The sequence below is a fragment of the Tyto alba genome, unplaced genomic scaffold (genome assembly GCF_018691265.1).
Source record: "Tyto alba isolate M040663 unplaced genomic scaffold, T.alba_DEE_v4.0 Super-Scaffold_8, whole genome shotgun sequence".
NCBI classification, from domain to species: Eukaryota; Metazoa; Chordata; class Aves; order Strigiformes; family Tytonidae; genus Tyto; species Tyto alba.
In genome coordinates, this window is record NW_024881329.1 from 20,974,360 (window position 1) to 20,988,592 (window position 14,233).

The 14,233-nt window shown below is 72.6% G+C and overlaps 4 protein-coding genes across 4 annotated transcripts; 2 read left to right on the forward strand and 2 right to left on the reverse strand.

Annotated features, from left to right (window-relative positions):
- Nucleotides 1-676: 676 nt before the first annotated feature.
- RTN4RL2 (reticulon 4 receptor like 2) lies at nucleotides 677-5,169 on the forward strand. The gene is made up of 3 exons (XM_042785350.1): nucleotides 677-940; nucleotides 3,037-3,521; nucleotides 4,214-5,169. The coding sequence occupies exons 1-3, from the start codon at nucleotides 907-909 to the stop codon at nucleotides 4,958-4,960; spliced, it is 1,266 nt and encodes a 421-aa protein (XP_042641284.1). The 5' UTR covers nucleotides 677-906; the 3' UTR covers nucleotides 4,961-5,169.
- A 1,143-nt stretch (nucleotides 5,170-6,312) lies between these two features.
- TIMM10 (translocase of inner mitochondrial membrane 10) lies at nucleotides 6,313-7,097 on the reverse strand. Its single transcript, XM_042785352.1, has 2 exons — nucleotides 6,816-7,097; nucleotides 6,313-6,554 (listed from the first exon to the last, which is right to left on the reverse strand). Exons 1-2 carry the CDS (start codon nucleotides 6,884-6,886, stop codon nucleotides 6,353-6,355), a joined length of 273 nt encoding a protein of 90 aa, XP_042641286.1. The 5' UTR covers nucleotides 6,887-7,097; the 3' UTR covers nucleotides 6,313-6,352.
- On the forward strand, nucleotides 6,885-11,907 carry SMTNL1 (smoothelin like 1). Its single transcript, XM_042784895.1, has 8 exons — nucleotides 6,885-6,925; nucleotides 7,709-7,817; nucleotides 10,158-10,281; nucleotides 10,422-10,455; nucleotides 10,628-10,768; nucleotides 11,274-11,376; nucleotides 11,456-11,607; nucleotides 11,684-11,907. The coding sequence occupies exons 1-8, from the start codon at nucleotides 6,885-6,887 to the stop codon at nucleotides 11,826-11,828; spliced, it is 849 nt and encodes a 282-aa protein (XP_042640829.1). The 3' UTR covers nucleotides 11,829-11,907.
- Nucleotides 11,908-12,117: 210 nt separating this feature from the next.
- Nucleotides 12,118-13,847, reverse strand: UBE2L6 (ubiquitin conjugating enzyme E2 L6). Its single transcript, XM_042785351.1, has 4 exons — nucleotides 13,783-13,847; nucleotides 13,098-13,187; nucleotides 12,523-12,709; nucleotides 12,118-12,414 (listed from the first exon to the last, which is right to left on the reverse strand). The coding sequence occupies exons 1-4, from the start codon at nucleotides 13,801-13,803 to the stop codon at nucleotides 12,248-12,250; spliced, it is 465 nt and encodes a 154-aa protein (XP_042641285.1). The 5' UTR covers nucleotides 13,804-13,847; the 3' UTR covers nucleotides 12,118-12,247.
- Between the last annotated feature and the right edge of the window lie 386 nt (nucleotides 13,848-14,233).

Sequence of the window (14,233 nt, forward strand, 5' to 3'; positions counted from 1 at the left end):
ACACGCTGCCGGTGCCAGCTTGTGCCGCCGCAGCCTGGCGTGGCCACGCGTGCCCCCCTCCCCACCCCACGTGGGCACCGGCGTGGGGAGGGGGAGGGGGGGACCGATGCAAGGCTCGTACACCCCACATCCCGCCGGCGCGGCCCCACGCGGGGGGGAGGTGGTGGCTGTCCCGGGTGGGAGCGGTGCGCTCGGCACCATGGACAGCGCCGGTTGCGGGACCGCGGACAGCGCCGCGGTCCCGCGTGGGAGTGGAGCGGGCACCGCCTCTTCCCCCTCCCTGCTCAGGACCCCCCCGGCGGTCCCCAAGGCGCCGGGCTCCCAGCCCCGCCGCACCCACCCGTGAGCAGCCCCCGCTGGGCCCGCGAGGGGTCCGTGCGGGCACCGCGGCCCGGCGCGAGTCCCGAGACCGTGGGCGGGAGGGAGGGACACCCCCCGCCGTGTCCCGCGATCATAGCCCCACCACCACCACGCGAGCCCCGCGTCCCCAGTGGAGGACACCCCCGCCCAGCCCCGCGTCCCCCCGCTGGCGTCCCCTCCATGGGTGCGGCCGCGCGTCCCCCTCTCCCCGCCGGGGGTCCCCCGTGGGCCCCCTCCCGCGTGGGGCGGGGCGGGCCGGCCCGGGAAGGGTTAAGCGGCGGGGCCGGCGGCGGGGGGCGGAGCGCGGCCGCCCCGGGATAAGGCGCGGCGCGGGGCAGGGCTCAGCCCCACCGGAGCCGCGGGCAGAGCCGTGCCGAGCCCGTGCCCACCCGTGCCCGCAGCCCACCCGTGCCATGCCCCGGGGCGGCGGCGGCTGCTGCTGCTGCTGCTCCCGGCGGCGCGGCGGGGGTGAAGGGGGCGAGCAGCCCCCCCGGCACCGGCCATGAGCCCCCGGGCAGCGGGCAGCGCCTGAGCGGCCGCCCCGCCATGCGGCCCCCCACGGCTCGGGACCTGCCCCAAGGTAGGCGTGGGGACGGGCGGGGGGGCCCACGGGTGTCGGGGGAACCCCGGTGTGCCACCCTGGCGAGCAGCAAGGTCCCGGCCGGGGGTGCCCCGCGGCTTTTGGGGCGCCCGCGGCAGCGCGGGGCGCGGGTGCCCCCGGGTGCGTGGGGAGCCCGGAGCGCATAACCCTGCGTGGGGGCGCGCCTCCGGGGCGCCCCAGGGCGCGCCTCCCCCCCCGCCCCGCGACCCGCGGGCTGCCCGGTGCAGCTCCGGGGCGCGCAGCCCGGCGTGGGGGTGTCCCACGACCCACGGGGCGCTCGGTGCAGCTCCAGGTCTCACAGCCCCGCCGCGTGGGTGCCCCGGGACCCACGGGGTGCACAGCCCGGGGTGTGGGTGCCCCGCGACCCACGGCGCAGCCTGTGCGGCACCGGGGTGCATAACCCGGTGTGTGTAAGGGGGGTACCCCGCGACCCACGGGGTACCCGCTGCCACCCCAGGACCCTTCAGCCCGGCGTGGGGGTGCCCCCCGCGCCACACCCGGTGCGGAGTGCCCGGGTGGGCACCGTGCGGTACCCACGAGCGTCGCGCCGATTCCGGACCAGGACTCGGCGGAGGGAGGGTGGGGGGGGAGGAGGGGCGTGGGGGCGCGGGTTGGGGGGGGTGGCAGGGGGGAAAAAACGGTGCCTGGGAACCGGTGACTTCAGCTCCCAACTGAGTCAGCCCGCGGCGAGGGGGAGTGACAGATGGGACGCGGGTGGGGGGCGCACGCCGGCACGGGGCGCCGGGGGAGGGGGGCGGCGCTGAGCAGCTGCGCCGGACGCCTCCGTGGGTGGGTGGGGGGGTGTCGTCCCCCCCTTCCCCTCCCCGTGGCGCACCGGGGGGGGGGGGGGGGGGGGGGCGGCCGCCGCGCCCCCTCCCCCGGTACCGGCGGCTGGGAGCATCCACGCATCCCTGGGCGTGGGGCCAGGCAGCCGGGCTGAATTATGGATGAAGCTCTCGGGTTGCAGCCGTGGGGGGGGTGTGGGGGGGGATGGACAAGGAGCGGGGGGGTGGGGGAGTGGGGGGGGGGGGGGGAGCCGGGGGAGAAGCGGCGGCGCTGAACACCCGGAGCGGCGGCGGCGGCGGCGCGTGTCACCGGCGAGAGCGTCAGCCCGCGCCCACGCGCGCCCCGCCCCGCACGTGGCCGCGGCACGCGCGCACGTGGCGCCGCCCCGTTGGCGGGGCGGGGGGGGGGGAGGTATGGACCCCCGGGGGGTGGGGGGCTCCCCGGGGGTGCGTGGCCACGTGGAGTGGGCAGGGTCCCTGGGTGGTCCCAGGGGAACGCCTCCGGGTGAGGGTGCTGCTTTTCAGTCCCGTGGGGCAGCAAGGGCCCTGGGGGGGTCTTTGGGGAGCTGTGGGGCTGTGATGGTCCTGGGGGGCTCCTAGAGGAGTCCAGCTCCGTGGGGTGAGCACAGCCTTGGGGGTCTCCTAGGGGACCATGGCCACGCGGGGGTCAATGGCCCTTGGGGGGTTCCCCTTGGGGGGTTCCTGGGGTATCACGGCCATATGGGGTGTGCATAGTCCTTGGGGTTCTCCTGGGGGGTCTGTGGCCATATTGGGTGGTCATGACCCCTAGGGGGTCCCTGAGGGACCACGGCCATATGGGTGGTCATGTCCTTGGGGTTCTCCTGGGGGGTCTGGACATATTGGGTGGTCACAGCCTTGGGGGGTTCCTGGGGCACCGTGTCCATATTGGGAGATCATGTCCTTGGGGTTCTCCTGGGGGGTCTGTGGACATATTGGGTGGTCACGGCCTTGGGGTTCTCCTGGGGGATCATGGCCATATTGGGTGGTCATGTCCTTGGGGTTCTCCTGGGGTACTGTGGTCATATTGGGTGGTTACGCACGACCTTGGGGTTCTCCTGGGGGGTCTGTGGCCATATTGGGTGGCCACAGCCCTGGGGGTTCCTGGGGCACCGTGGCCGTGTGGGTGGGCACAGCTCTCGCGGGTCTCCCCGCGGGGCGCAGTTCCCGGGGTTGGGGCTGCTGGGTCGGTGGGCGGGGCAGGGCAGGGCAGGGCGGGGCAGGGCGGAGCCCCAGACGACGCCCCGCGCTGACGCCCCACTGTGCCCGCAGGCGGGCGCCTGGCGGCCCTGCTGCTGGCGGCGTTGGCGTGGGTGCCCGGCGGGGCTCCCGCCTGCCCCGCGCTCTGTACCTGCTACGTCTCGCCGCCCACCGTCAGCTGCCAGGCCAACAACTTCTCCTCGGTGCCCGCGGGGCTCCCGCCCGGCGCCCGCCGCCTCTTCCTGCAGAACAACGTCATCGGGGCGCTGCGGGCGGGCACCTTCGGGCCCAGCACCGTCACCCTCTGGCTCTACTCCAACAACATCTCCTCCATCCAGCCGGGCACCTTCCGCCACCTGCCCGCCCTGGAGGAGCTCGACCTGGGTGACAACCCCCACCTCCGCGTCCTGGCCCCCGACACCTTCCACGGGCTCCGGCGCCTGCAGGCCCTGCACCTCTACCGGTGCCAGCTGGCCAGTCTGCCCAGCACCATCTTCCGCGGCCTCCACAGCCTCCAGTACCTCTACCTGCAGGAGAACGGGCTGCTCTACCTCCAGGTCTGCCCCGGCCCTGGGGCTGCCCCGGCCCGGCCGTGGGGTGCCCGGGGGGCAGGGGGGTGGTGGGTGCTGCCCGTGGGGGAGATGCTTAAAGCAGGGTGACGGGTGATGCCTTCAGGGCATGGGCTCTGTGATGGGTGACACCCGTGGAGCGGGGCCACGGGGCAGGGTGGTGGGTGACACCATGGAGCCAGGGTGCAGGGACAAGGTGACGCTCGTGGAGCCAGTACGTGGGGCAGGGACACGGGACACGGTGATGGCCATGGGGCAGTGTCACGGGTGACGGCAGCGGGGCAGCAACATGGGAGGGGGCTCTTGGTGATACGCATGGGATGACATGTTGGGTGACCCCCCATGGAGCAGGGACACGGGGCAGGGTGATGGGTGATGCCTGCAGGATGAGGACACAGGGCACGGTGATGGGTGACCCCATGGAGCAGAGACACGGGGCAGGGTGATGGGTGATGCCTGCAGGACAAGGACACGGGGCAGGGTGATGGGTGACCCCATGGAACAGAGACATGGGGCAGGGTGATGCCTGCAGGACGAGGACACGGGGCAGGGCTCTGCAGGACACCCCTGGGCAGGTCTCCAGGAGCTGCCCGTCATGCGGGGCAACGGGGCAGGGCTGGGGGCTCCCCGGTGGGGCCGCACCCCCCATACCCACCCCTCTCTCCCCCCCCACACCGCAGGACGACCTCTTTGCAGACCTGGCCAACCTGAGCCACCTCTTCCTTCACGGGAACCGGGTGCGGGTGCTGTCGGAGGGCGTCTTCCGAGGGCTGCCCAGCCTGGACCGCCTGCTGCTGCACGCCAACCGCCTGGTCGCCATCCACCGCCGCGCCTTCCGGGGCCTGGCCCGCCTCACCATCCTCTACCTGTTCAACAACAGCCTGGCCGCGCTGCCGGGGGACCCGCTGGCCGCCCTGCCCGCCCTCCAGTTCCTGCGCCTCAACGCCAACCCCTGGGCGTGCGACTGCCGCGCTCGCCCGCTCTGGGCCTGGTTCCGACGCACCCGCGTCTCCAGCTCCCCCGTGCCCTGCGCCAGCCCCCCGCACCGCCGCGGCACCGACCTGCGGCACCTCCGCCCCCGCGACTTCGACGCCTGCCCCGAGGAGGAGGAGGAGGAGGAGGAAGAGGAGAAGGAAGATGGTGGTGGTGGTGGTGGAGGGGTGGCGGTGATGGGCACCCCCGGGCGGGCGCTGGGTCGCCCCGGCACCCTCCCGGCCGCGCCGCCCTCCGCCTTCTACCGCGACGGGCTGCCCCCCCACGACCTGCGGGGACCCCAGCCCCGGCCGCCCCCTCCTTCCCGCGACTCCCGTGGCCCCCCCGGGGATGCCCGCTGCCCCCAGGCACCCTGTGGCCCCATGGCCGCCGCCGCCCCCCACCAGCCCCACGTCCTCCTGCCCCTCCTGGGTCTGCTCCTGCCCTGGCTCTGAGCACCCCCCCCGGCACCCCCAGGGGGTCCCAGCTCCTCAGGGTGCTTGTGCCCCCCTTCTCCCCAGGGGGGGCTCGTAGAACTGTGGGGGGGGCAGCCGGGGGAGGGGGTGCAGGATGCAGGGGGTGCCCCCCCATCCTGAGCAGGAAAACCCCCCAACAGGAACCAAAAGGTGGGAAATTATTTATTAAAAATGGTCTTATTTTGGGAGAGCGGGGCCTGGCTGCTGCAAAGGGCCGGGGGGAAGTGGGGGGAGCCGCTGCGTTTCCAGGTCACCGCCTGCTCCTCCTGAAATATTGATGGGACCGTGGCCGGAGGGCAGTGAGGCGTGCACAGCTCGCTGTGGGGACAGGCGGACGCAAGGGGGGGGGGGGGGGGGGGCGGGAGGGATGGACAGACAACCCCCCCCTGCAGTGCTGCACCCCGAGCCGCAGGGTGTGCAGGCAGAAGCGCCTGCAGCACGTGCCCGTCACCGCAAGGCCGGGTGACACGACACCCCGGGCAGGGTGCTGGTCCCGCTGGCGGGTGTAACGGGAGCTGCACCGTCACCCGCACCCCCCCACGGCCTGACCCACTTCCCGGCGGGCGCCGACGCACAGGCTGTGCGCGCACCACCAGGCTGCAGACAGACACACGGACGCTGCCCACCCACGGCCGGGGTCCCTTGGGGTGGGTGTCGCTCCAGGGGTGTCCCGCTGTGGTTGTCTTTCACCCAGGGTCGGGGCATCCCCGCAGAGTGTTGCTGTGCAGGGGGAGCTCTCCGGGTGTCCATGAGTGGGTGTCCCCTGGCTCTCCCTGACAGTCCCTCTGGGCACGTGGGTACAGCTCTGCGTGTTCGGGCTGTCCCCGGGTGTCCCTGTGGTCCCTCCCCGGGTGTCTCAGGGCTGTCCCTGCTCGGAGGGTCCGTCCCCAGCAGCTCATCCCCGGCTGTCCCCATGTGGGTATCCCCAACCAGGGCTGGGTGTCTCAGGGGTGTCCCCACATGGGTGTCCCTGCTTGCCTGACCCACTCCGGCTGCTCTGGGGCTGTGTCCCTCTGCGGGGACCCCCCCTGGCTGTCCCCAGGTGGGCAGGGAGGGGCAGAGCCCCATCCCCACCCCGCGGGGGATTACGAGGGGCTCAGCCCGGCTCTGCCTAATCCCGGGGATTACATGGGCTGGGCCTGGTCAGGAGGCAGGGGAGGGCGCCCAGGGGTGCCCCCCTCAAGGACACGGCACATGGCAGCCAGGGACAGCGAGGGGGGCTCCCCAGCAGCTTCTGCCAGGTCTGACGTGTACCCCAACACATCACCACGGGATGGTTTGGGGGCGGTGGGGGAGGGGGGGGCCGGTGGCAAGGGAAGCAAACCAGCAGGCACAAAGCCTCCAGTTTATTGGGGGGTCCGGGGGGGGGTCTCAGGTGGTGCTGGTGCCCTGCTGCATGCGCTTGAGGAGCTCCTCGTCCTGCAGCGACAGCTCCGTCAGCTTCTTGCCCATCCTCTCGTGGACCTCCAGGTACTTGGCCACGCAGCGGTCCAGGCACACGCTCTCCCCCTTTGACAGCTCCGCTTCCTTGTAGTGGGGGGGGACGCACTTTCGGTGGCACGCCTGCGTCATCCTGCACGGCACCCGTGCCGTCAGCCCCGGCAACCCCTATCCCCCCCACCGCCATCCCCACAGCCCCCACGTGTCCTCCACCCCCGGGCATCCACGGTGCCCCCCCATTTCCCAGGACCACCCCCCCACTGTCCCCCAGCAGCACCTCAGCCCCAAGCGCCAGCGTCACCCCAACGCCCCCGGCACCTCCCAGTGACCCCCCAGTGCCCGCAGCTCCCCCCAGTGCCCCGCCCAGTGCCGTCGCCCCCCCGGCCGGGCGCACCGGTTGTACATGTCGGCCATCATGTCAACCTCCAGCTCGGCGGCCAGCTGCTGGGCCCGCAGCGGGTCCATGGCGGCCGGGCCCGGCCCGGGGGGGGTCGGCCCGGCCCGGTGGGGCCCGGCCCAGAGGGACTCGGCCCGGGAGGGGCTGGGATCGGTGGGGGTGGGCTCGGTTCTCCCGGTTCAGCTCGGCCCGGGACCCCGTGGCGGCTCCCGGCAGGAACCACGTGGGCGCCGCGCTTCCGCCCACGCATCACATCGCCCCGCCCCGCCGCCGTCTTCGACCAATAGTAGCCGGGGGGGTGGGGGAAAGGAGGTGGGCGCCCCCAGCGCTGATAGGGCGCCGCGGGAGGGGGCGTGGCGACCCGCAGCCAAGGGGAGGCGGTGGGCGGGCGAGGCGCACGCTGTGACGGCCGTTCGCCCCGCGGGGGGCGGGGCCACCGCCGCATGGGGCGGGGCCAGAGCTGCGGGGGGGCGGGGCCAGCACCGGGCTCCGCCCCCGGGCCTGGGCGGTGGGGGCACCGCTCCTGCCGTGACCCCGCCGTGACCCCGCCGCCCTCCCCGGCCCGTGCCGTGCCCCCCACGTCTCCCCGTGACCCCCCGTGTGTCTGTCGCCACCGCATTGTCCACCCGTGTCCCCGCACTGTCCCCTCCGTGTCCCCCCGTGTCCTTGTGCCCCCTCCCGTGTCTCCCCGTGTACCTGTGCCCCCCTAGTCTCCCTGTCCCTGCCTGGGGCACACGTGTCCCCCCTCTGTCTCACCGTGTCCCTGTGCCGCCCCCGCGCCTCCCCATGTGCCTGTGACCCTGTGACCCCCGCGTGTCCCCTGGTGTCCCCCCGAGTCCCTCCCGTGTCTCCCTGTGCCCCCCCCCCCACGTCACCCCGTGCCCCCACAGTCTCCACCGTGTCCGTGTCCGTGTGTGGGTGTCCCGTCGCCCCCCCCCCCCCGCCCCGCGTGCCGGCCCCGGCCCCCACCACGCGTGCCCCGTGCCCCGCGGGTGGGCGGTGAGTGAAGGCGGCACCTGCCCCCGCCGGGTAAAAATAGCCCCGGGGCGGGGTGGGGGGCGGGGGGGGGGGTGAGGGGCCTACCCGGGGCTGCGGGAGCGGGAGCGGGACCGGGAGGGTACGGGCCGGGGTGGGGAGATTGGGGGGCGAGGTTGGGAGTTTGGGGGCCAGGGGGGCGGGAATGGGGGCTTGGGGGCCCGGGAGGGGCACATCGGGGCGGGGGAGGGAAGGAAGGAGAGTAGGGGGGTGGGGACGGGGGTTAGGCGTCGGGGGGGGGGGGCCCGGGGGGTGGGCGGGGATGGGGATTTGGGGGCCCGGGGGGGCTCGGGGTGGGTGGGAGGGGACATTTGGGATCAGGAGGAGGTATGGGGGGGGCGGTACGGGGGCACAGGGGTGCCTGGAGGGGGTATGGGGTGGTGGGATGGGACATGGGGGGGCGGGAGGGCAGTGGGGGTGTCAAGGTGGGAACATGGGAGGTTGGGAGGGGGAATATGGGGGTTGGGAGGGGGGTAAAGGGGGGTTAGGGAGGGATACAAGGGTGCTGGGGTGGGAGGGGGGGGCTGGATGGGGGGCCAGGATGGGAATGGGGGGGTTGGTGTAGAGCATGGGGGGGCTGGAGGAGGTGTGGGGTGGCCAGGCTGGGGTATTGGGGTGAGGGTTGGGGGCTGCAATGGGGGGTGCTCCGGGCAGAGGGGGTGCATGGGGGCAGGGGCAGGGTGTGGAGTAGCCTGGCTGAGGGGTTACGGGGGGCAGCGGGGGGCACCCTAGTGACAGCCCTGTGCCCCTGCAGCAGTGACTGCAGCAGCATGGAGCCCCAGGGAGACAATGACACCCCCACCTCGGGCACCCCCACCTCAGGCACCCCCTCTCACCCCCCCGCAGAGCCCATGGATGGGGGGGCAGGGGGGGGCAGTGGGGAAGCAGCAGTCCAGACTGACGGGAGGGACCCCCAGACAGTGGGGGGCAATGGGGGTGATGGCCAGGGGGCAGGGTCAGCAGGGGACACAGGAGGGGGCACCAGGGCGGCTCAGGATGGGGGGGGCGATGCCGAGGGAGCAGGGGATGTAGGGGGGGATACGGAGGGGAGCGGGGGGGGGGGCAACGAGGGAGAGGCTGCAGAGGATGTGGGGGGGGACACCAAGGCAACTCAGGATGGGGGGGGCGATGCCGAGGGAGCAGGTGAAGTAGTGGGGGATACGGAGGGGAGTGGGGGGGGGAGCAACAAGGGAGAGGCTGCAGGGGACGTGACGGGGGACACCAGGGCAGCTCAGGATGGGGGGGGCGATGCCAAGGGAGCAGGGGACACGGGGGGGGACACTGAGGGAGAGGCTGCACGGGATGTGGGGGGCGATGCCCGGGGTGCCGAGGATGTGTGTGGGGGTGCTGGGGCTGGGGGGGGTGCTGAGGGGGGGCCGCAGCAGGAGGCTGGGCTGGGGCTGGCAGCAGCGGGCAGCACCCAGGGCCGGCAGGTGAGAGGGGATGGGGGGGGGCACGGCCGGGGACATTGGGGTGGTGGGGTGGGCACAGGGGTGACAGTGCCAAGGTCAGGGTGACATTGCCAGGGCAAGGTGACATTGCCAAGGTTAAAGTGACAGTGCCAAGGTCAGGGTGACATTGCCAGGGAAGGGTGACAGTGCCTGTGCTGGCAGTGCCAGGGCAGGGTGACATTGCCAAGGTCAAGGTGACATTGCCAAGGGCAGGGTGATGGTGCCATGGCAGGGTGGCAGTGCCAAGGGCAGGGTGACAGTGCCAAGGTCAGGGTGATGGTGCTGAGGTCAAGGTGACAGTGCCAAGGTCAGGGTGACAGTTCCAAGATCAGGATGGCAGTGCCAGGGCAGGGTGATGGTGCCAAGGTCAAGGTGACAGTACAAAGGTCAGGGTGACAGTGACAAGGGCAAGGTGGCAGTGCCAAGGTCAGAGTGACAGTGTCAAGGCCAGGGTGGCAGTGCCAGGGCAGGGTGGCAGTGCCAAGGGCAGGGTGACGGTACCAAGGTCAAGGTGACAGTGCCACGTTCAGGGTGACAGTGCCAAGGTCAGAGTGACAGTGTCAAGGTCAGGGTGACAGTGACAAGGGCAAGGTGGCAGTGCCAAGGTCAAGGTGACAGTGCCAAGGTCAGAGTGACAGTGTCAAGGTCAGGGTGGCAGTGCCAGGGCAGGGTGGCAGTGCCAAGGGCAGGGTGACGGTACCAAGGTCAAGGTGACAGTGCCACGTTCAGGGTGACAGTGCCAAGGTCAGAGTGACAGTGTCAAGGGCAGGGTGGCAGTGCCAGGGCAGGGTGGCAGTGCCAGAGCAGGGTGACAGTGCTCGTGCTGGCAGTGCCACCCCGGCTGTGCCTGCAGGACCCCACCTGGCTGCAGGATGAGGAGGACGAGCTGTGGCCCGAGTTCCCCCCCTCCTCGTCCCCAGAGGGGGCCACCAGCCCCACGTCTCCCCTGTCCCCCACGTCCCCAACGTCCCCCACAGGTAAGGGCCATGCCGGCCATCCCCCCACGTCCCCTCCCCATGGGGGTGGACCTCCAGCCCCGTGCCCCAGGGATGTCCCCCCACATGGGACTCTGCCAGTGCCCCTTCCACCCCGCTGACCCCGCTTCTCTCCCTTGCAGTGGGCACCGCCGAGGACTCGGGGAGCAGCAAGAGGTGAGTGTGTGTGTGGGGGGGGGGGGCACAGCCCCACAGGTGCCCCACGGTCCTGCCCCACAGTGCTGTGTCCCCACGGGTGGCACCCCACAGTCCCCACCCGCGTGTGCCTGTGAGCAGCACCCACAGCAGTGCCCTCACCCCACCCACTGGGCCACCCGTGTGCCCGCAGGGCTGTGCCGGTGGGGGGGCCGCGGGGCCGGGTGCCCCCTGGCGCAGTGGGGCCAAGGCCGAGGCCAGAGTGGGCCGGGGGGCGGCCACGTTTGAGTGCCCGGGCACAGGGGCGCAGCGCCATCCTGGAGAAATTCGGAGGGTGAGAGGGGCCTGGCCCCACGGCGGGGCTGGGGGGCATGGGGCAGCGGGGGTGCTGGGGGGGGCACAGAGCAATGGGGGAGCCGTGGGGAAATAAGGGGTAGGAGGTGACTGGGGAGCCATGGGGCAGTGGGGGTGCTTTTGGGGGGCACAGAGCAATGGGGGAGCCATGGGGAAACAGGGGGTAGGGGGTGACTGGGGGGCCATGGGGCAGTGGGGGTACTGGCACAGGGACACGGGGCAATGGGGACTTTGAGGGGGCTGTGGGGAAATGGGTGGTACAGGGGGGCTGTGGGGGGCATGGGGCAGTGGGGAGTACTGGGGGGGACACAGGGCAATGGGGGGGGCTGGGGGGGGTCAGGGCCACTGGCTGCTGGGGGGGTTCCGTTGGGGCAGAGAGTGGCCGATGGGGAGTCACTGGGAAGTTTGGGCCAAGGGGGGCCCACACGGGGGGCAGTGCTGGGGGGGTGCGTGGGGTGCCCCATGGCACCCGGCCTCACCCGCAGGGCAGCCACGGGGCCGGCCCCACACCTGAAGAGGTTGGGGGGCACGGCCTCGGTGAAGGCCATGCTGCTGGAGTGGTGCCGCTTCAGGACCCGCGGCTACCAGGTGAGAACCGGGGTGGGGGGACACGGGCACCCTGTGGGGTGGCCGTGGGGCGGCCTGACCCCCCACCCGCTCGCGGCAGCACGTGGAGGTGCAGAACTTCTCGGGGAGCTGGGGCAGCGGCCTGGCCTTCTGCGCCCTCCTCCACAGCTTCTTCCCCGACGCCTTCGACTACAGCAGCCTGGAGCCCGGCGCACGCCGGCACAACTTCACCCTGGCCTTCGCCACGGCTGAGTGAGAGCCCCCCTGCTGCCCACCCCCCATGCCCCCTGTGCCCCCTGCACCCCCCCTGACCACCGTGTCCCCCCAGGGAGCGGGCGGGCTGCGCCCCGCTGTTGGAGGTGGAGGACATGGTGCGGATGCCGGTGCCGGACGCCAAGTGCGTTTACACGTACCTGCAGGAGCTGTACCGCTGCTTGGTGGCCAAGGGGCTGGTGAAGACCAAGAAGCGCTGAGGGGGGGTCCCCCGCCGCCCCCCACCCGTGACATCCCCCCCACCGTTTCGTCCCCCACCAGTAAAGGCTTGCAGTGCCAGAGTGTGGGGGCCTCATCTCTTGGGGGGGGGGGGGCACAGGGACACTGGCACCAGGTGTCGGGGGGATTGGCGTGAGCCAGCACGGCCCCACTGCCCTCCAAGGAGGGGACAGGCAGGTGGGGGTGGCACCCCCCCAGGGCTGGCACACGGGGGGGGCAGCACCTCCCCGCTGCCCCCCACCACCCCAGCGAGGCATCGCGTGGCCAGCGCAGGAGCGGGAATAAATTTATTAACTTAAGTACGGGGTGGGGTGGCCCCTGTAAGGTGCCAGACTGGGCGCCTGGGCCCCAGCACCCAGGTGGGGGCCATGTCAGGGTGCCCCCCCCAGGTATGGGGGGCTCAAGGCTGTGTGTGGGGGTCCGGGCGTGGCTCGGCGTGGCGGCAGGTGTGTTCCTGTGCCCGGCACTGGAAAACCTCGGGCTGGTGCTGGAGCTCACGGGCCAGATCCGGGCGCAGCACGCGCTGGGGGTCCGGGTTGTCAAGCAGCACCAGCAGGTCCTGCAGCACTGCGGGCACCGGGGGGGGGGGGGGGTGTGTGTGTGGTGTGTGTGTCAGGGTGGGCACCCCCCTGCCGCTGGGGACACCCCCCCCCTCCCACCCCCCCAGGAACCCACCTTGGAGGGCGCGGGTGGTGGGCACCCAGTGCTGGGTGGAGGTGAGGGGCTGGCAGACGATGCCGGAGGGGTCCACGCCGGGGTGGTAGATGCTGGTGCGGAGCGTGGCGCGGGGGGGCACCAGCGGGTGGTTGGGGGAGAAGCTCAGCTCGAAGCGGAAGGCGCCCGCGTTGTACGGGGGGTTGTTCTGCCGGGGGGGGGGGGGGACGGGGACGGGGGGACATCTCAGGCCTCCCCTGCCGCAGCACCCATCCCGGGGGGGTGGGGAAACACCCCTAACCCCAGCCCTGATCCCCCCCCGGTGGAGACATCCCACCCCCCAGCCTGAGCCCCCCAGGAGGGGAACCCCCACCCAGTGCCCCCCAGCCCAGGGTCCCCACACGGTGTCCCCAGGGGGACCCTTCCCCGTGTTGCCCTGATAGTGCCCCCCAGGAGACCCCCCACCCCCGTGCCCCCAGGGCCCATCTCCCCTCCAGGCCCCCTGTGTCCCCGTACTCCCCCCACGCTCGCGAAGGGACCCCCAAAGCCCCCAGACCCCCGTGCCCACGGACCCCCCCCCCGGCCCCGCCACTCACGGGCAGCAGAAGCCCCTCCCACCGCCGCGCGTCGCCGCCGATTGGCCGCACGCCGCAGGCCCCGCCCCACTGCCGCACCTCCTGCAGCTCCTGCGGAGGGGCGGGGAAGGGGGCTGGGTCAGGCTCGGACACGCCCACATGGGCGGGGTCGCTCCTGCCCTAGCCACGCCTCTATGGGCGGGGCATCACTGAATATGCATGAAGGCGGGGCCGCGCATCCTGGTATTCCACCTATTCGTGGGCGGGGCCTCCGCTCGGGCCGCACCCTCCAGGAGCGGGTCCGTCAATATGAACACGCCCCCAGTGGGCGGGGCTATAACTAAACCACGCCCTGTGCTGACCCGCCCCCGCCGAGGAAACGAAACCGGAGAAATGGGGAAACACCCCCCGTACCCCCCGCACCGGCACCGGCACCGACACCCCCCGTACCCCCCGCACCGGCACCGGCACCCCCCGCACCCCCTGCACCGGCACTCCTGGCACCCCCTGCACCCCCCACCCCCGCACCGGCACCGGCACCCCCCCGCACCCCGGCACCACCGGTACCCCTGGCACCCGCCGCACCGGAGAACACCTCCCCCGGTACCGCCCGCCCCGGCGCTTGACACCGGCCCCCCCCGCGCCCGCCGCCTGTTCCCCCGGTGCCGGTGCGGGGGTGCGGGGGTGCGAGGGCCCCCCGACCCACCTTGGCGATCCTCCCGTTCATGGCCACCAATGCCCAGCGCTGCTGGGCGGGGCTCCTCCCGACCACGCCCCCTGGGAGGTGGGGCATTATTATCCAGCCCCGCCCAAAACAAAGGGTTGTGGGTGGGGCCAGACAGATGTTGGGTGCCCTGGGACCACAGAGACGGGTGGGGATGAGGGTCCAGACAGGTCTTGGGTGCCCTGGGACCACAGAGACGGGTGGGGAGGGGCCAGACCTGCCCCACCCGGCCGTAGGCATGGCTGCTGTGACAGGGTGGGAGTCCCAGAGGTGTCCCTGCCCCAGGGAGGGGGGGGGGAGGGCAGCCTGCCCCACAGCGAGCTGGCCCAGGGGCCATAGGTTGGGGCTTTCCTGCTTCTGGGGTGGGAGGGCTCCTTGAGGACCCCAACCTCCCAGTCCCAGGCCCACCACCAGGCCCAGGGGACCATAGAGT